This window comes from Enhydra lutris, unplaced genomic scaffold (assembly GCF_002288905.1).
Source record: "Enhydra lutris kenyoni isolate GAN:26980312 unplaced genomic scaffold, ASM228890v2 scaffoldscaffold39, whole genome shotgun sequence".
NCBI classification, from domain to species: domain Eukaryota; kingdom Metazoa; phylum Chordata; class Mammalia; order Carnivora; family Mustelidae; genus Enhydra; species Enhydra lutris.
In genome coordinates, this window is record NW_019154123.1 from 7,808,117 (window position 1) to 7,830,214 (window position 22,098).

At 38.0% G+C, this 22,098-nt stretch overlaps 1 protein-coding gene across 1 annotated transcript in view; it reads left to right on the forward strand.

Annotated features, from left to right (window-relative positions):
* LOC111155068 (zinc finger protein 385D) overlaps positions 1–22,098 on the forward strand; it is a 287,554-nt gene that overhangs the window by 208,763 nt on the left and 56,693 nt on the right. Inside the window, exon 4 of the mRNA XM_022515101.1 lies at positions 965–1,127. Coding sequence (XP_022370809.1) covers positions 965–1,127 — 163 coding nt within the window. The remainder of the gene's footprint in view (positions 1–964; positions 1,128–22,098) is intronic.

The following is a 22,098-nucleotide window of genomic DNA, read 5'->3' on the forward strand; positions in this document are numbered from 1 at the left end:
TTAAGGGTTTTGAGCTGATCTAAGAATCTGATCTAAGAATCTTCCTGCCCTCTCCCATTCCACCCCAAGCCACCAAGTCTTCCTTTTTTCCAATAAACACCAATAAACATAGAGTTCTTTAAAATGATTTTCTATCTCAATTATATGTGTCTCTAGTAACAACAACAAAATCGTGTTAAGAAAATGTAAACTTGGGAAAATGCATACTGCTGTTGAAAAGAAAATCCTGGAAATCACAGATAAAAGAATAGTATTAGTGTATTGGCCCCATTAAATAGTCAAAACACACTGGAGCCTCCCAGAGCATGAAAGACCCACATGTTTAAGGAATTCCACTCCCTTGAATTTCTCAGGCTATCTCTGTAGGAAGCAAGTAGAAAGAAAGAATCAGGAAATTGCCCAACTTCTGTGTGCTTCATCCCCTAAGCAATGCATTTTCTTTTGAACTCTCGAGCTTCAGTCTTAGTCTCTGGGGTGTCCACTTCCCTTATTATATGTGAACTTTTCCTTGTAGACACCTGTTGGGGATCGTATTAATAAGACACACTGTAGAAAGAGAAAACACATTTCCCAAGCCAAGAAGGTGAGAGCTACTCTTTTTTTGTGGGGCCCTTGTTAATCTTTGGGAGCCCATCATCTTCTGTAGCAAAACAAAAGCAATATGAGTATAGATTCTTACCTTTTTTTTCCACTCCACCAAGAAAACGTTGTCAATGTGTTAGTGTTCAGCTACATTTCTCTTAAGACAAACAATAGAATATTTCTTCCTTCGGTCCAGAGGTTTCAGAACGTGATTCCCGTTGCTTTCTAGCATCATTCTAAATAGCACCCTACTGTTCGGCCACCGCCAGAATTAGCTTGAATGGTACCTATTATTGAAAGGGAGTCTGTATTTGCAGTAATACAGAGAATGCCAGTTTAGAAATGAGCCTGATTGCATGGTTCATTTTGTTCTCCTTTGTAGAGCCAGGCTGCGGCCCACTACAAAGGCACGAAACATGCCAAGAAGCTCAAAGCACTGGAAGCCATGAAAAATAAGCAGAAATCTGTAACTGCCAAGGACAGCGCAAAGACTACCTTCACCTCCATCACTACCAATACCATCAATACCAGCTCTGACAAAACAGGTTAAGCGATGATCTTTGTTGTTGTCATCATCGTTGTTTGGGGGTCCCTTCCCTTGTCTAGCCCCATGTCTGTTTCCTTATGTTCCTGCCACATCGGTTCATGCTTGATCCATCTTTCTGCGTAATGGTAATTGTTTCCCCTCCTTTTTCCAATACCCTTAAGCAATTGATTAAGATAATCACTAGTTATATTGCAGATTTTACATTCGAAATGGTCCTGGGGCTGCTTTAGGGGGACACGAAAGCATAAAGGCACTTGAAGCCATGTTTCTGAGAAGCAAACCTTTTTACTATGTATCGTTTCTGTCTTGTATGCAGCACCTTAGCCTATAACCGCGTGGCAGATTTGATTTAACTGTGAGTACAATGCAACGTATGCCAAATGAGTCGAGAAGGCCCCGATAAGGGCATTATTACTTACAGGACTTATTCTCATAAATCCCAACACTGCATTGTTTTAAGTAGTGGCTGTGTGATTCTGGGCTTGTTATGGCTGGGTAACCTTCCCTCTGCTACCCAGGTAAGTGTTATTGATACCAATTATTCTTTTTAACAGAGTCTTCACAGGGAAATAATGGCCTCTGAATGGCCTCTTGGGATAGTTCCTGCAAGCAACCAGTTTATTCATGGCGGGAGAAGCCAGTGGGGTTTCCCTAAGCTGACATTTTTAAATATAAGACCGCTGGTCCTCAATATTTACATAAAAAGAAGTTCTGTGTGATTCATAGATGTATCAATAATACATCAATTTATAGAACACAATGGCTGGTACCTGTCGGTTGTTTTCTAATCCCTACAAAGGACGATGATCAAGAAGCATTTATGTCACCATCAATAGTAATATCTTAACTAGAAGAGAATCTTCCAGCTGTAACTGATGAAAATGTAAAATGCTACAGTGAACAAACAGACCAGATTAAAGCAACTTTATTACACATGGTGGCATCGATTAGACACATATATGCTCCTCAAAGGTTCTGGAGAGATGTGTGCTCCTCTGTGAATCTGTAAGGGATAATGATGTTTGCTTTGAGTTCCCATGACACATGTCATGTCCTTTACCTAAGTATTATTGGTAGACGCATTGTGCCCCCTACTCCCTGAGAACCCCATGTACTCTCTGAGGCTGAGTGCACCTGTCATCTCTGTACCCTGGAACCTGGTCTAACATGGTGTAGGTACTGAGTAAAACATCTGTTGAATGGCTGCATTTTCTCTCACTCCTTTGGTTCTCTGATTCATCCAGTTTTCTGTCACAACATACTAAAGGGGGGGAAAAAAGCTCTTTTCATGTTCAGTTCTTTGGTATCCAGAGCAAGAGCTGGATTATGCCATCTTATTAATTCAGATGTAAAACCTTATTAAGAAAGCATTAATCTTTTCTCTATTAACTGAAAATTCACTGCCTTATTTTGGGGGCTGTAGGGGAATGAAGAGTAATGAAGCAGGTGAGTGTAATTTCTGCTCCTAGATATCAGGGTACAAATTGGGATCCCTAAAGCCGTATTGCCATAAAGAATTTTTTTTTTTTTTTTTGCAAAGAGATAGGAAGTAGGAAGGGCAAAAGAAATTAGTTTGATATAAAGAGATGGGATTTAATGTAAAGTTTTTGCTTGTCCCCAGTCTTTTCTGTTCTTAGCTATTTTTATCAGTTGCTATTTGGGTTATCTTGTCTCTCCCCCCCTTTTTTTTTCTTGACTCCTCTTTAAAATGAAAAAAAAAAACTGTTAAATTGAGGATTCTCTTCATTTAAAAATATATTTGTACATAAAAATATATTTGTACTGCTAACTTGGGTTAGGAAAGGCTCCCATGTATATTGTCTCTGGATTATTTTTATTAAGAATGATTTTGTAAAATTAGTAAAATGTGATTTAATGCGTCTGTGTCTTTTATGTGTGGATAAGTCCATGAATCACAAAACAACCTTGCATATTATGCAGTAGGGTTAAATTTTTATTGTTAAAAAATACATGATCTGTGATTCTAGAGTCTTATCTCTCTCTCCCTCTGCCTCCAAGTATTTAACTATTCTAGGAAACAAGAATAATAAATGAGTTATGAATTTATGAATACATAACTCCATCCCTCAATCTTAGACACTGAAATGGAAAGGTTGGCAGTCATCAAGCTTCTGTCCTTTTAGAAGTTAAATGGAAACAGGTTTTGGATTGGGCCATGGAGAGAACCTACATTAAAAAAAAAAAAAAAATAGACTCCCACCAGAGAGGTCAGCACTTACCTAATGGTTGGAATGGTGTTGAAATGGTGAAGGACCCTTTCAAGATGAAGCTAAGAAAATTTCAGAAGGACAGAAAGGGTAGCAAAGTCTGTAAAGTTTGTACAAATATCCTGAAGCCAAAGGAAGAAAGTTATGAGCGTCAGAATTACCTTGCCTTCCTAATTCATGGGAACTTATTCCCAGGAAAAAAGTCATATAGGTTGAAAGACTGATAATTTCAGCACACTTATCAGATGTTTTACACTGAATTCTGTCCTTAAATTGGGATTTCAACAAATCTACCTATGAGAGGTAGCTCAAGACAGCTCCCATCATTTTATAGCTTTCTTACCATTTGTATTGCAATATAAGTTAGTTGCACCTATGTTGAAAATTGGAGTTTTCTTAAAACTGTTACTTGTCCTTTATTACTGTCTGCTCCTTCATATTGATTAGGAAGAAATACAACCCTGAAAACAAGATGGGTCTCTGAGCCAGTTTCCTAGAATAATCAAATACTTGGAGGCAGAAGGAGAGAGAGATAAGACTCTAGAATCAAAGATCATGTATTTTTTAAGAATAAAAAATTTAACCCTACTGCTTAATATGCAGGGTTGTTTTGTGTTTTGTGGGCTTATCCATACAAAGAAGATATAGATGCATAAAATCACATTTTACTAATTTTACAAAATCATTTTTAATAAAAATAATCCAGCTGTATAAAAAAACCAATTGCATTTAAAAATGCGAAGTATACAATGATTTGATAGATGAGCACTTTAAATAAGGGTGGACAACAATAGTGAAAAAGATAAGAAATAGTGTGGACTTTAATTAGAACATTGATTTGGAGGTTTTTCTGGGATTCTCTAAAATACAAGAAGTAGAATAGTCATAATAAGCAAAGTTTCAGTGCAGAGCTGCTTGATAAAAATAATTTTGACAGACAATTTCTCTTAAATTCCTAAATCATATATTATGGGTTTTAACTGGTGCCTTAGGGTAACAAATATGTCTACATGACCTGTGGGGTAAGTTCTTATTCACGAACTATAATTTTGGGATTTTTTTTTTTTTTTTTTTTTTTTTTTTTGTCATAGCTTATGTCAGTCTGCCTGCTGGCATGGTGAGCAAAAGATAATATTCAGTTATCAACCACCAACTGCTCACAGAAAGCCTACTTCCCCTACCTCTAGGCAAGATGAGACTCCCTAACATTAAAGCATAATTTTATTTCTCATAATCTCATGAAGAGTGTTAGGTTAGTGAATTAACACAAAGAAAAATTTCCAGACAAAAATAATATGTTTAAAAATATATCAAACACTTAAAATTGTTGGTACATAAGAATGGTTGCTAATCATTAGAGATAATTCAAAGAGCACACTTTTCCAAATGTGGCCAAAATGATTATGTCTCATCTAGCAAGTTTTTTCTTTTTTAATGTCAGGTTTTTTAATACAGAAAAAGTAATGAGAAAAATTAAGAAGTATTCCCAAAGTAACTTAGCAAATGTAGTTCATTCTTCTTCCTGTGAAATGACAAATTCACAAACGTAGAATTAATTCCCAGGCTTGGTCATCTTCTGATCTTTCCTTAGTTTTCCATTTTGGGTAATCTTGTTCATTCCCATGGTCTATGAGTTAAGTTAGGTTAGTTTATACTGCAGTCATAACCAACCTCCAAATCCTAGCGGCTTTTACAACTAATTATTTCTCACTCACATTACATATTAGCTGTGTGTTTTGTTGTTGTTGTTGTTGTTGTTTCCAGATTAATTTAACTTTAGGCTAAGCTAATGAAGGAGTCACTAGTTGGGCATTGCCAAGTCTATAGTAGGGGGAGAAAAAAAGATTGTGAATCAATAGGCTCTCAAAGCTTCTTAGTGGGAGAGACATACAATATTCTTCTCACTTTACTTTGTCAAATCTCATGATCAAGATTGATTATCATGGGCAGAGAAGAATAATCTCCTCCAGGAAGGAGAAGCCAAAATTAGTGAGAAGTAACACAGCATTCCTTTGTGCCTTCAACTATCATTGAAGACATCTATCCCTAGATGTCTCAGCATACATTTCTAGGCTAAAACCTGACCTGACTGTCCATAACTTATTCAATGACTTATCAGTCATTCCCTGGGATGGCTTGTCAACACCTGTTTTACAGGTTCACAAGGGGGAAAAAAAAAAAAAAAAAAAAAAGCTTTTTTCTCCATCTCCAACTTTGTCTCATCCTGTCTTCCTAGTTTCATTTTTAGTCCTGCAGTTCACAGAGTTGAAACATCCTAGGTGTCTCTGCCTCTTCTGTCTCAGTCCATGTCTATTCAGGTGCTGGAATCCACTCCCCTCTCATCCTTTACTTGTTCCGTCTTGGTTACTACCCTCATCCTGGCCTCGTTTGAGTCTGTGCCTTGCCCATACAATTGCCCTAATCTCCGTGCAAGTCCAGGTGTCTCCTCTTGTCCCTTGACAACCATATCCTTCATTCTCCTGTCCATTTATACTATACAGGGAAGATCATAACACCTACCCGTTCAGAAACCTTCAATGTACCTTCGTGGCTTAGCCTCATGGTCCTCTGTGGTTTGACCACAACCTACCTTTACAAACTTCTCTTCTGTTGCTCACCTGCATTTTTCTGCACCATAAACACACCTTATTTTTCTGTCTCACCTTCATTTTCTGTCTTATTGTTCTTCCAAATTTCTCCTTAAAAGTATATCACTTTTCTTCTCTCTGCATCTCAAATCCCATAAGAATCCATATCTATCATATTCTTCCTAAATATAATTTTTATGTCTTTACCTCCACCTATTGCTAGATGACATATTCATTGAGAGTATATACTTGATTAATGATTAATCTGGTTATTTTTTACAGAGTACTATTTATACAAAATAAATAAGAAGCTTTAAAACTTGAAGTGGTCAGCTTTGTGTTTTTGTTCTTGATTGGGGGAACATCGCAATGCTTTAGACTTTTATAATTTGTGCATAGATGGTTCCATGGAAGAACAATGGTCCTCATTAATCTAAGGAATTCTGAGATATTACTCATCAGATTTCGGAGTTTTCATAAAGGTCATTAAGTCTAACCCCTAAGGTTTGTTTGCTTATTTGTTTTGAAACTCTCTAGATCTAGAGGTAAGGAACACTTGACATTTCTAATGTCCCTTCAGTGACTATCTGTCAGGAGTTAATTAGCCTATATATTGAGTATAGAGATATATCTTAGTCATCTAACGGGTAAGATCTGAGAACATTTCTTCTGGTTCTAGTACATAATTCTCTTTATCAAGTCTCAGTGAATTGCAAATATATTCATGAGATAAAGTCACTATGTTATTTAAATTTGCACTATTCATCCTTATGATTTAGTCCTCTTTGTATCCCCTTTTTTCCCTCTCTCTCTCTTTTTTAAATTTAAAATTATGATCCAGAGATATTGTATTCATCTGACTCAAAGGTGCTGAGAGTGAAATGTTTTTGAATCTATTGTTGAGAAGCACTAGAAATGCAAAGGAATATTTGCTTGCTCTGGGTTAATTGACTCCAGGTGTTTATTTGAATTCACATTATTTGATCAGGCACTTGGAGTGATAAAGAAACTTTTCTAATGACAAAAAAGATTTTTGAGGGGTGTCTGGGTGGCCAGTTAGTTAAGCGCCTGCCTTCAGCTCAGGTCATGATTCCAGGGTCCTGGGATCGAGCCCCATATCAGGCTCCCTGCTCAGCGGAACCTTCTTCTCTCTCTCCCTCTGCTTCTCCCTCTGCTTGTGCTCATTCTCTCTGTCTGTCAGATAAATAAAATCTAAAAAAAAAAAAAAAAAAGACTGAAAGCAAATACATCCAGAAACAAAGTCTCTTTGGGAAAGTCAATCAGTTGTAAGATCACAAAATCTGGGTTCTTTCCTAAGAATTACCCTCTAAAGCCAGCTGTTTACAGTAGGCCCAGTGCCAGGCAAAGATAAGCACAAACATTTTTCCCCCTTCCATTTTGGTAGAATCCAAATCATAACGGTGGTAAACTGGAAATAGAAATGGTAAATGAATATTTCGTTAGGAAATACTAATTCCAGTGTCATTTAGGAGATCGGTACACAGTTTTTAATGGAGAAAAAGTGGGAATTAGCTTTGTTTTATTTTCATAAGGAAGATGGGAAAAGTTGTTTTTCTTGACATAGTCCTCAAACAAATATCCTAAATGTTGAAAATAACAACAATATACAAGCTGGGCTTGATATCAGAAAGTTATGTATCTTTGGTATTATATTATGTATTTGTATATATGATATAGTATAGTGTATAGTATATATAAATATAACTATTAAACATACTTATTTATATGCAAGATTCTATCTTTCATGTCTGCTCCTGAAATATCCCATGGTCTTCCTAATCAGCATTGCCTGCTTTCTATAAGGAGAGAAACACATACTTTTGTGGCTTATGAATCTATAGCTCTGTTGAAATTTAAGAAGAAATATGAAGTCATTTGAAAAGGGACACATTTCTGTCAGCACTTAAAGAGCTGATGCAGTGGTGTACAAATGCCCCTCTTGGCGTAGTGGAAATTTTGCTAGCTCCTGGGGTCTTTCTTTTCTGACCCATTCTTCCAAACAAAACCTCCTTGGGACAATCAGTACTATGATAAAGGAACCCATTGCATGCCTCTTGGGCCAGGAGTTGAAGTATCATTGTTAGAACATTTATGCCTAAATTGCTTTTTCTTTTCTTAGCACTGGCTCATGACATGCTTCAGACTGGTCAAAGATAGAGACTTTTATCAAGTGTTCCCTTTTCAAGATGTGTGATAAGTGCCAGCAGAGTGTGCTGGTAGCAGATCTCTAGAGAGAGATTGAAAAAGAGAAGGGAAATTCAGAAGGGAAAAACATCTAACACTCATTTGAATATTATGGCTCCAGGATCTTTGTATGTGAATCAGTGATGACAACTGTATATTAGAGATGATGTGGAAATAACACAAGATATTCTATCCTGTTCTCGTGCATGAAGAAATCAAGATGAATGGTGTTTTGCTGGTCCTACTAGGCTGATAAAGGTTTTGTCTTAGATACACTACATAAAACTGCTCCTTGAATCACAGAAGAATTTCACATTGAATTATTCATCTGGATAAGAACATGTTGTCTTCCTCAACATAATGAATGAGTGAAGCAGTTATAGACCTAAAATTTGTAAAGGACGTGTTGTCCAGCTTTGTTTGGGTGCGGGTGTATGGTGTGCAAGATAAAGGAATTAAGACTACCTTGACAAGCTAGTGCATAATTTTATGTTAGAGTCTATAGCAACCGGGTGTCTAGCTTGCATGCATATGTGTGTGTATATGCATACATGAGGTGTGTATATATACTCACTCTGTATATGTAATTGTCTTTTTTACCAGAATTATCAAATCTTAAAATAAATTATAGGCTAAGCACCTAGCCAGTATCTATGAAATACCAGACATCTGGATGAATTTTAAGAATTAAATTAAAACTCCCGGTGGCTTTGCCTACAGATGCCACACTTCTGAAAACATCTGTGTCTCTGTGTGTGTTTGTATATATTCTTCTTCTTCTTCTTCTTTTTTAATTCATGGAGGGATTTTTCCCTCCTATTTTTATGTTCTTAGGAATTGCTTAGACACATGCTTATATAAACTATTTCAATGGCAAGATAATAATTCTTAAAGGTTGAATATCTACTACAAGAAAAAGAAGTTGAACAATGATCAAATATGACAGTATGTGAAGTGAGTACCTATAAAAACATGTGGACAATTAGAGAACTTTGTCTTCAAATTGGGAAAGTGAAGAGTTTTCTATCTAATAGTGATAGACAGGAAATGTGGAACAAAACATATCAACAGTGTATTTCTTGCTGTCAGGAGACATAAAACTTCTACTGAATTCTGTAAAACCCAAACTGAAACAGATATTTAAACTAAAAATTACACTTTTATTTATGTCCTACATATGCCAAACTCTGAAACATAGCATCCAAACTTTTTTGTAATCTAGCTCTTGCCTACCATTCTGTCAGTCCTCCATGTCTGTTCTTAGTTCCAGCCCAACAAAATCATGTGAGGGTTGCAATCAAGATGTGTATGTTCTTTTGCTTGGAAAAATCCTTTCTTATATCTTAGCCTACCCAATGCATCACATACTGATGCACAGAGGATGTACCTGTTATGTGCAATGTATATGTGCATGGATGCACAAATGCATAAAAACACATTCACACTCTGCCTGATTGATTCCTGTTCCAAGCTTCTATGTAAGCTTACTCTAGCACTTATTGAAATTGTGTGCTTCCTACTTGTAAGCCTCATGAAATTTTCACCTCCTTGCTAGAGCAGATACCTTTATACCATACATCTTTGCCCCAGCCACTAACACTTTAAAAATATATCTATATTTATTTATTTGAGAGAGACAGAGAGAGAGCACACATGAGTGGTTGGGGGAAGGGTTAGGGAGAGGGAGAAGCAGACTTCCTGGAGCCAGGAGCCCAACATAGGGCTTTATCCCAGAACCCTGAGATCATGACCTGAACCAAAGGCAGACATTTAACCTATTGAGCCACCCAGGCGCCCCAGGATCTAGACATTTTACATTAAAAATATCAGTAAAGGCACCTAGTGGGCTCAGACTGTTAAGCCTCTGACTTTTGGTCTCAGCTCAGGTCTTAATTCAAGCCCCAGATCAGGTTCCACACCCAATGAGAGCCTACTTAAAAACAGAAAAAGAAAAGAAATGACAGGAAGAAAAGAAAAATATGTATCAATAAATAGTGTTGTGTTAATTTTATTTTCAGAAGATAATCCAAGAATTCTTTTAACAGTGAAAACTAACACACTCCAAAATATTTAGCAACAATTTGAATGCATATAGTCCATAAGTTTTACTAATTGAAATCCATCACATTTAACTACTTTATAATAGAAATTAAAACTATTAACCAGTGTAACTCGGAATTTGAATGTGCAACCCTTGGGTTGAACGTTTCCTAAAGACAGCATAAAATTAAGTTACTATTTTAATGATCGTAATTGTAGTCAGATTCATCATGAAATTACTGTGCTACTCCAGTTTCTAATAAGAGTTGGGAACATTTTAAAAAGCTCTGTAGAGTCAGATTGACTATGTGCTAACTTCAAGTTCTGACATTGGCATCAGGTTAAATTTGAGGGCAAAGAGCTTATTTCACTCCGTGGGGTTGAATCCGTGCCACTCCGCCAGTGTGCAGCCGCTGCTTGTCTTGCTTTGCTTTTGTTATGACTCAGTTTAGGGGCAGCCTTGACATTTTACACTTACGTGATTGTTCAGATCTATCACACTCAGACTAACAGTTGGTGCCTGGCCAAACTCCAAGGTGAAGGTCAAGACGCAGATGTGTAGCAGTAATGATACTGACCCATTTGGACCTTATTTTATTTATTGTCCCACCTTCTGTTTTCCTGCCAGCTCTCTAATGGAATTAAGTAAAATAAGAAAAAAAAATAATGTACTTCTCTCTTGCTGCCAAAGTAGAAAGGCTTGTGGAAAAGGAAAACTCCCCCATTCCCCTCTGAAATGGTCAGATATTTGAGAGTCTGACTCATGAACTCTGGGTTGCTTATTTGTTCTTTCATCCATCCATCCAGTCATACCTACTCGTTCAGCTACAAGTATTTTTGCAGTAGGTAAGATAAGGCAGGAATGAAAACTACGATGCAGAAGAGGAGTTCTCCCATAAGGTTCTTTAATCTGGTTCAGAAAACAAGAAATAAGCCCAAAATGTAATCCAGCGTAAGACATGATTTTTCAGGAGAAAAGAGCAGATAATGGTACCATGAAAGTCTAGAGCCATTGGATTGACCCTTTCATATGAGGGAGGTAGAAGGGGGTGAATATTAATTGGTGTATGCTAAACTTAATGTCTAGAGTATGTCATCTTTAAAATGACTCCTTTGTTGAAATGTTGCATTTAGCCAATTTAGCAAGTACTCAGTATTTGCTGCCTTTAGATGTAACTCCCATCCTCTAGTGACTGGTTTAGCGAAGAAGACAGAACAAAAGCTATCCCAAGTGGTTTAGAACTTCTGGGCTAGAGGTAGAAGGTTATGGGGAAGTACCTAACTCTTAGAAATAAACTTTCTTAATTTGCAGGTAAAGAAACCACATTCTGAATTGAAGAACTTGACTGAGGTCAACAAATTTGTAAGAAACAGAGCTAGGGTTCGAACTCAAGTTCTGACTCCTTTTGACTTGCTGTCTTCTCTTAGGCAGCAAAACACAAAATCTCCCATAATCCTTGTTAGCACTAGCCCCAGTTTTGGTTGCTAATTTATATCACCATGGCTGTGGGTCACCAAGGATAGTTCCACTTATTTTGCAAAGCACTCAACACCCCTAAGGGTGCTGCTATATATCTTTGGCTATGTGTAGCAGCCCTTAGACCTGTTACAAGATTCTAATGTGTGTGTCTGCCCACATTAAGCTCTTCACATCTTTATTGTGGTTGTGAATGGCAGCTGGTAAGAGAAGATAAGATTAAAGACCAAAGCTTTATGTTGGTCTATGTTTTGTTAGTGAAAACCATACTGTTATTATTTTTCCAGACCAGAAAGCTTCATGTATATTGGAAAGTAACATCTTTCATCTCCCTATGTAAAATTTATAGCAGATAATTTAGGAATTGCATGTGAAACCATTGCAGCCTTAATTTTTCTATGTGATTTTGTAATGCTATCTACACAGCGACAGAATTCTCTCCAAGAACAAAACTACAGAAGAAACAAAAGCGGGAAATTGGAAGGGGAGGTGAACCATGAGAGACTATGGACTCTGAAAAACAATCTGAGGGTTTTGAAGGGGAGGTGGGTGGGAGGTTGGGGGAACGGATTGCATGGAGCACTGGGTGTGTTGCAAAAACAATGAATACTGTTACGCTGAAAAGAAATTTAAAAAAATAAATAAATAAATTCAATTAGCCAAAAAAAAAGAAAAAAAAAATGAAAAAGAAATAAAAGCGGGTTTTTGGGTTTTTTTAGTCAAGCGTTAATTTTTCTAAATGAATATAACAAAATTATCAAATAAAGATATGAGATTACCTGCATTGCAAGAAGTTAGAGTTTCATAGGACATGTATCATCTGCTAGGAGTTTCTGCTTTGGAAAAGTGCTTTAATTCTTTCAGGCAACTAAAATGATATTTAGTGGAATAATTCTAGTAATTGAAAATCCAGTAACCCAGAAAGGATTGGTTCAGGGCCCATAAATGCAAGCTTCCTCCTATGTTACTAAGACATTTTAGATTAGCATATGGTGATATTTAAAAATAAGGTAATGTAACCTAGAATTCAAGGTCACAAATAGTTTTTCTTATAAGGTTGGCAATTTCAAAAACAGGGTAGTTTATATATATATAACTTTTAAGTTTTCCGTATGCCATCATATAAATTATCACATTTTACCCTCATACAGAAAAATTAAAAATGAAAAGAGCTATTTCTATTAAGTTATTAGCATCCCCATTTTAAAGAATTTGCTTTGAAGAAAACTATGTGTGTCAGAAATGGGACAGAATTATACTTATCTTCCTATTAGCAGAAGTATTTCATAAATCTCTCATTTGCCAAATATTATGGAAAAATATGTTAGTGATATAGTATCTGTCTACATCTGTCTTAGTATGTGTTAACTTTTGTTTCCTAGGAAGGGGAGCCCAGAAGTATTCATTACCCTAAAGGATGTGTGAAAAGGTTTTAGAAATAGTAGATGAAAAACAGTTTCTTAGTTTAGAGTAATCCAAGTTTCCAACCAGATTATGTGTCTTTGTGTTAAAAACCACTAATCTAATAGCTGTGGTTGGGACATGGACAGAATAATTTATTTGCCGTGTTTGTCAAATCCATTGAGTATTTCTGTCCACTATTAGTCCCTTTATTCAGAAGGGTAAAGGTAACATCTTCCATCAAACTTGGAATTAGCAGGGGAGGGTAAGATAGTTTTTTGTTTGTTTGTTTGTTTGTTTGTTTTTTAACTTGTATGCTGCAGAAATTTAATTTTTTATAATGCAAAGAGTAAAAAAGGAAACATGCCAAGTTGGCCATGATTGACAAAATAATTTTTTCATGCAGAACACATTGAAGTTCCATAAAGCAGGCCTATTCAGTGTCTGGGTCCATTGTCATCTGATTAATTAAGTTTAGATGTTGGCTTTTAAGAACCTTTGCCTTTAGGTAAAAACCTGAGAAAGCCTTTGTTTTATTTTCATCAAAATCTACTCAGTGTAAACTTCTGCAGTCAGGAGTTGCCAGTATTATTAGCAGTTTTCTTATTCCAGAAAGAGAAATGAAACATTTTACCATAATGTGTCACACCCCCTGGTTTGGTCAATGTGCATATTTACTTTTGGGTTCCTCAATTCATACTCTGTTCAACATTCAGCATTACTATTATGAAAGCCACGTGTATGAGTATTTAGAATCTCTGTGGTATAGTTGAGTTTAATGAAAGTTTCACCAAAATGCATGAGTGTGTATGTGTAGCTCTACCTTTCGTGTACAAATTAATAGAAAGCTTTACAGAGCTGGATAGGAAATAAGTGTGCAAAATGGTAAAAATCCAAGGTCAGAGTTTTTTTTTTTTTAATGGAAAAGATTTGAATCTCCCTGATTGCTAATGATGATGAACATTTTTTCATGTGTCTGTTAGCCATTTCTGTGTCTTCTTTGGAGAAGTGTCTGTTCATGTCTCTGCCCATTTTTTGACATGATTATCTGTTTTGTGTGTGTTGAGTTTGAGGAGTTCTTTATAGATCTTGGATATCAACCCTTTGTCTGTAGTGTCATTTGTGAATATCTTCTCCCATTCTGTGGGTTGCCTCTTTGTTTTGTTGACCATTTCCTTTGCTGTACAGAAGCTTTTGATATTGATGAAGTCCCAAAAGTTCATTTTCACTTTTATTTCCTTTGTCTTTGGAGACATACCTTGAAAGAAGTTGCTGTGATACCACTTTACACCAGTTAGAATGGCCAAAATTAATAAGAAAGTAAACAACATGTGTTGGAGAGGATGTGGAGAATGGGGAACCCTCTTACACTGTTGGTGAGAATGCAAGTTGATGCAGCCACTTTGGAAAACAGTGTGGAGATTCCTTAAGAAATTAAAAACAGAGCTTCCCTATGACCCTGCAATTGCACTACTGGGTATTTACCCCAAAGATACAGATGTAGTGAAAAGAAGGGCCATCTGTACCCCAATGTTCATAGCAGCAATGAGCACAGTCTCTATACTGTGGAAAAAACCAAGGTGCCTTTCAGTGGACGAATGGATAAAGAAGATATGGTCCAAATATACAATGGAGTATTAGAAAGGATGAATACCCAACTTTTGTATCAACATGCACAGGACTGGAAGAGATTATGCTGAGTGAAATAAGTCAAGCAGAGACAGTCAATTATCATATGGTTTCACTTACTTGTGGAGCATAAGGAATAATAACGGAGGACATTGGGAGATGGAGAGGAGAAGTGAGTTGGGGGAAATTGGAGGAGGAGACAAACCATGAGATACTGTGGTGTCTGAGAAACAACAGGGTTTTGGAGGGGAGGGGGTAGGGGTTGGGTGAGCCTGGTGGTGGGTATTATGAAGGGCACGTATTGCATGGAACACTGGGTGTGGTGCATAAACAATGAATTTTGGAACACTGAAAAGAAATAAATTAAATGAAAAAAAATGGGGAAAAAAATGGAAAAGAAATTAGCCAATTGCCTAGATCAGGGCTCAGCAATCTTTGGTAATGGGGCCAAGTATTAATATTTTAGCCTCTGTGAGCCATGCACTCTCTGTCACAGCTACTCAACGATGACACTGTCACATGAATGCAACATTGGCCATATATAAATAAATGAACTGGATCCCAATAAAACCTTAGCTACTAAAACATGCAGCAGGCTGGATTTGGCCTCTTGGCCATACTCGGCAAATCCCTGATCTAGATGCTGCTGCATATTCAGCTATTTAATGTGTTGTTGTTGTTATTGTTGTTTTCCAATTATCTCTGTATATGAAACAAACCACTCCAAACTTAGTAGTGGGGAAAAAAAAAGAATCATTTACTATCAGTGTCTCTCATGATTATTAGTATCTTAGTAGTAGTATTATTAGTATTGTATTATTACTATCTCATGATTCTGAGATTAAGTGGGCAGTTTTTGCTTGGGTGGAAGAGTAGAGAGTGCTATCTTCCATACAGTTGCAGTCAAATGGGAGCTTGTGCTGGAGTGATTTCAAGACCTTCCTGACTCACATGTCAGGCTACTGATACTGCCTTTTGAAGATTAATGAATTTATTTATTGGGGAGGGGGAGTTGGGGGACAAGAACAGGGAGAGAGAGAATCTTAAGTAAGCTCCATGCTGAGCAATGTAGGGATCCATCTCATGACCCTGAGATCATGACCTGAGCTAAAATCAAGTCTCAGACACTTAGCCAACTGAGCCCCCCAGATCCCCCTGTTGCTGCCTTTTTGGCTGCACCTCAGCTGGGCTGTCTGCCAGAGTACCTACTGATGACCTCTCCATATGTCCTGGGCTGTTCACATTGGGGTTCTAAAACGATAGCCAGGCTGAAGCTTTATTTCCTTTTATGACTTACTTCTACAGTCACAATATCTGTCTACCATACTCTATTGTTTGTGACAGACACAAGGGAAGAGGGCCTAGATTCCACCTGATGCTGGCAGAATGGCAAAGTCACAATATAAGATGGTCCTATGAGATGAGAACCGTCTTCATAAATGAAATCTGCCACAGTGATACTCTATTCTATTCTATTCTAACAGCTGCAATAGAAAAGACAGGACAAGATTTAGAAAGCAAGAGAGAAACTGGAGCAATAAAAGGAAGGATGTATTGATCATGATGGCTGAGGCAAACAGGAGCTAAATCCAACTTAAAATGAGGTTCAAAACACTGGAGCCATGAGTTGAAGTAAAAGAATTGTATAAATATATGTAAAAAATGAATAGATAGCTTCAAGTTTTCAGAGGAAGGTTGTGAATCCATATCCAGACAAACAAGGAAGAAAATCAGAAAGTGATCTCCATAACCACAAGAGTGAGATGTCTTTAACATTAAGGCTACATTCTGACCAACCAAGAACTTCATCATCTCCTGGAGGTCTAGAACCTCCTGTAGGTCAAGGACACTGGGTGGGGCAGGCAGATGAATATTCCTAAGAGGCACGGGGGAACCAAGTGTTGACTGTGAGGTTTAATTGTGACAGCTATCAGAAAAGCAAAAGTCTCACCAAAATGACTGCATCGATGGGTTGGTTTGACATCACAAATCCAAAATAGATGAAACAGCCCATCTGGGAAGTGAAAGAATGAGCAAAGTCTTTAAAAGTCCATCCCCTAACTTCTCTCATTTTTGCGCTCAATAAGCCATTTTCCCCATTAGAGCCCCCGGAAGAGCTCTTCTGAGCATGCACCTTGATACGAGAGCCCCGAGACATCTGTTGTGCCATTTTAATCCTCTCTCCGCTATACTTGGCTCTCTCTGTCCGTGGACCAAATGTGCCTATTTTTTGCTCCACTGATTTAATAGCCCCAGGAAAAGTTGATAATGTAATCATAGTTCTGTCTGAGTAAAACATCGCAAGTTTCATCTCCAGACTGTCTGTGGGGCTCCTCAGGCTCTCCAGACTCTAGGCTTTGCTCCATTCCAGCTACTTTGGGTGTTGAGCCTATGGAAATTAATCTCTCAATTGTGTGTGTGTGTGTGTGTGTGTTGTGTGTGTGTGTGTGTATGCTCCTGTCCCTCTATCAACTGCAAAAAGAATTTGTCTTATTATTTAGCAGCATTTTAACAGGTTTCAGTCCATTAAAAGCAAAAGAGAGCATTAAATAGCAATCTTCAGCTTTTAACTGGTGAGCTTTCATCAGTTTATTAATAGACTCTAACTGCAAATGTGTTTGTTACATGCTAGAGCTTTAGGCCGACTGTAGCAGTAACAGTGGTGTCCTCTGGGACCAGAAATCCAATTCTAAGTTCTGCCTTCAGGTAATGCTTTTGGACTGCTTTAGAGAGATTAAACAAATAAATGCTGAAACTTTCCTTCCAGAGAACTGAAGCCGACTGGATTTATTCATGTCCTAAAAACCCTGGTCTAACGAAATGGCCAAGTCTTAAGTAGCAAACTACCCAGTGGGCCCAGGCCTATTCTGCTTGCGGTCTCCTGAATGTCATTGATGTCCTCTTTCTACAGCACTTGTGACGTCGGATGAACGGAAGGTTGAGAATCAGTGTAATCAGAGGGATCCTTTTGAATTCCTCTGCAGATAGATGTACTAGAATAAGATTAGGAGTTTTGCCTTGGTAGTATGATAGAAGATTCTATTCTAGATATGCAGATATAGACAGGTGCCAGGAAAGCTAAATTAATATTAGCTCTCTTTGGAGCTGACATACTTCTTGCTTTTTCATAATGAGTTGTTTTCCTTTTTGCCTTGACTGCTAGAAGATGAGAACAAATTTTATGAACAATTATAATCCTCCTGAAATTAATGGAGGGGAAGGAGAAGAGGTAGATCAAGCACAGGAAGAGAAAGAGACATAAAATTTTAATTTTGCACCATAGGGTTAAAAGAAATCCAAAAGAGGCTATTCAACCTGTACACACTATGATGACATAAATACACAAGTTCAGTGTTACAGTATATTTTTTTACCCCCTTCCAATTTAGCATGGAGGAAGCTCTTTAGGAAGACTGACTTGGTGTTAGCAAATAAAGAAATTGCATTTTCATTGCATAATTTGTTATAAAAACAATAACATATGTATCTCGAGCACTTACTATGAGTCAAGCAGTCTATATATGATGGATAAACATTGATTCTGATCTTATTCTCATTTTGTGATGAAGATACTAAAGCTCAGAGAGGTTAAGTACTTGACCAGAGTCACACAGCTGGTAATGATAGAACGAGAATTGAAATACAGCAGATCTAACCCTACAGGCCTGATCCTGAACACTATGCATGCCCCCTCTGAAATGCAAGGTTGTGATCCTGCCACATGTGTTATATTTTCAGTAAGCATATTATTTAACTCCCTTTCTTAAATCAAGTTTTCTCCATTTTATTGCTACATTAACATTGTTAGGTATGTGTATATTAGGTGGTATGTGTGTGTGATTACCTTTGAAAGTATAGGTGTACAATTGACAATGAGGAAGGTGATGGCATTCATTATTACATGTACCGTCATGATTTTAGGTGAAATTTGAAATTTGCAGTAGAGACAATGTTCAGTAAATATCCCTGTATCCCCCTCTGTGTTCAAGCCCTCTTGCATTTATATCAGGGTCATATAATTAAATGTAGTAAATGTGATGATAAGCAAAGGTGATAGATGAGCAAAGGAAACAACCTAGCATGTAGGACCAGAGTGGTGAATGAAGGGCCATAACATGTTGTCAAATGTGAAAGAGTTAAAACCATTCTGGAGGCATTTGTCCTGCAGAAGATTTGAGGGTGAGATGCTAGTTATCCTCTATCTGTTGTGGCACCATGTACAAGAAAGAAGACAGCCTTGTTCTGTATGGCATGAAAGTATACAACTAGGGCTAATGGATGAAAAATATAGAGGAACTCACTAAGTTCACACTATCACACTTAAAAAGAGTTTATTCCTGTACAGTTTTGTTTATTATCTGCTACTTCCAGTAGAATAGATATTCCTTAAGAACAGGAATGTGTCTTGTTTGTTCATGGCTATTTTCCTAGTGCCTTGCATAGTCTTGGCAAAGCATGACAACTATCAAATGAATGAATGCATGAAAATGAACAAAAGAACTTCCTATCAAATAAAGCATCCAGATATTTTCCTGACTCTGGAGGAATTCTGATATAGGCCATAAGACTAGTTGTTAGGAATGTTTTGGAGCAAGTTCCAGCTCTGGATTATGGTTATACTAGCTGTGATGTAATGTCTATTCCAATGCCCAGGTCCCCCCCTCCTTTTTTTTTTTCTTTACATTTGGACTTTCCTGATAATTAAAGCCTTTGGCTTTTCACTCCATGGAATAAAAAAATCCAGACAAGATGTTTGTTGTTGCAAAACCACTGAGAAATATTGAAGGCGCTTCTTTTAGCCCTACCTGTTTGTGAGGACATTTATCATCTTTTGATAACATGTCATCATGTTCAGAGAAATGGACAGTGTGTACTTTGTAATCAGGACAGGAGGCTATGGCATGACTGATGGGAGCCTTTATCAAGTATCATCATCATATATGAGAGTCTGAAATGTGTGTATATGAAAGGCTTGTACTTGCGTTTGTGACACTTGGCTCCATTTCTTCATATGTAGCTATAAATTACTGCACAGTGACACCTCTTTTCAAGTTGGGTGCGCATAGGCATGCCTGGTCAAATTTTGATTAGCAGTCCGATTAGCCTCATTATTCACTGAGCATCCCGTCCACTCAGCTAGTCATTGGCTGGATTTGTGACTCTCTAGATAAATTCTTTTAATCTCTCTAAGTCAATTGCTAGAGAGGGACAGCCTCTAAATTGGCAGCTATGAAAATCAGCAGCCACTCAACACCTGACAGGTTCTGTGTCAGTTCAGTGTTTTAAGACCTGAGGTAATTCACTTCCATCAAGGAGCTTTCAGTCTTGTTTAGTAGATAAAACCAAAATGGAAATACAACGAGATGTTACCTACAGGTACAGGCAAAAACGGGTGGTACAGATGTGGCAGTAGGGGGTTAGAGGCAAGGGCTGGGTTTGGGAAAAGTAGAAGAGATTTGGAATCCAACTCTAGTTTTCTCATCTCTACTATATCGTTTATTTTTTTCACCAAATAATGAATTGCAGTGAGGATGATCAAAAGTGTAGTTAAGCAGGTATCATAATGCCTGGCACAGAGTAGATGCTCTGAAATGGTAGGAAGGTTATTCTTACCATTTGGTGGTGTAAAATTGGAAGAGGGGAGGATTAGAAAGGCATCATTATTACAAAGGAAACCTCGGGGCGCCTGGGTGACAAAGTCAGTTAAGTGTGTGACTTGATTTCGGCTCAGGTCATGATCTCAGGATCATGAGCTTGAACCCTGGGTCAGGCTTCCATGCTCAACAGGGAGTCTGCTTGAGATTTTCGCTCTCCTTCTCCCTCTGCCCCTCCCCCTGCAAGTGCACAGTCTCTCTCTCTCTCTCTCTCTCTCTCTCTCTCAAATAAATAAATCTATTTAAAAAATTAAAACATAAAAAATAAACAAATAAAAAGGAAACCCCATGGAGGAAACCAATAGCCAGTGAAATCAGAAATGATGCTCTAGCCAAAAGAATACCAAGGCTTTCCCGGACCTTTGATGTTCCACAAAGATGAGAATTGATGATGCTAAACATACATCTGCTCCCACCAGCTGGTTGTTTAGGGCAACTCAAGTACTTTCTTCACCAGTTCCAATATTTAGTAAGGCTTGCCCTTCATAATAACATGGGTATCTCCTTAATGCCGACATTATGCCCCATCTTCAGATTTAACAAATAAGAAAGCTTTGCGGATCAGGATAAGAATTTTTTTAGAAGAAATTTTCCTGAGCCAGCTGAACGTGACAACACCATGGCTCAGAAACCCCTACATATGGAACAAGCCTTGACATGCTGTCTAAGGAAATAAATCAATTTAAACATAGGCTGTGGAGAGTTTCTGGTTTCAGAAAAGATGGAGTAAGCACACAGCACCCTATCTTCTTGCTAATTACGACTATAAAGCCTGGGCAAAATTCACATGACCACTATCAGAAGACTGATTGGGGGCCTACAGACTTGACGGATGACTCAGTGGCAAATTCCATGGTTTTTTTTTTTTTTAATTTTGTTTTCTTTTGTTTTGTTTTCCTCCCCTAAGTGCCAGCCTGGATGCTAGAACAGCCTGCAATGTGGAACTGCCACTGAGTGCACACAAAACAGCCCCAAGGAAAGCCTTCTCTTCCCAGCCCTCTTATTAACTTGCAAGATGGTAGCCCTGTAGAATGGGCTCCTTCTGGCTATATACACTCCACTATAGATGAACAGAATAAAGAAGCTTCTTCTCCTCACTGGACCCTTCAGAAACTGTGGGGTGGAGTCCTGCTTACCATCCATGTTCAATACTGATGCAAGCTAGAGGCAGGACCCCTCTCCAGCAGGCGCTGTGGAACTATGGGGCAGAGCCCAATTAGCTGGCCTCACTCTGTGAAAATGGATCTGGGTGGGCCCTTCTAAATAGCTTTTTTTTTTTTTTTTTTTTTTTTAACCAGCTGGCATTATGTTAAGCTTTGTCAGTAAAGGGCACAGGAGAGACACTGAAGGAGAAAGGAATTTTTCTTCCTGGGCTTGGATACTCACTGGCCAGACTCCTGCAGTGTGGACAGCTTCTGCCATAGACACCCAGACTCCCATCATGTGCATGATGGCCAAAAGCACACATGGGCCAACAACTTCTCCCAACTCACCAAATAGAAATTTTGTAGATTTGTGCTCCCAGTTTGACAATTAGCCATGAACAGCTGGTACTTTAGAGGCCAGATTCCAGCAAGGACCACCAGGGACACCCTAAAGCAACCATTCAGTGGGCCATGGCCATACCCTCTCCAGCAAGGTCTGGAGTTCAGCTCTCTGTGGGATAGGCTCTTCCTTGGGCACATGACCTCAGCCTTAGGGGTGTTAGCTGCCTTGCGTATCTGTTAGTCTTACATTAGTTAGAGATA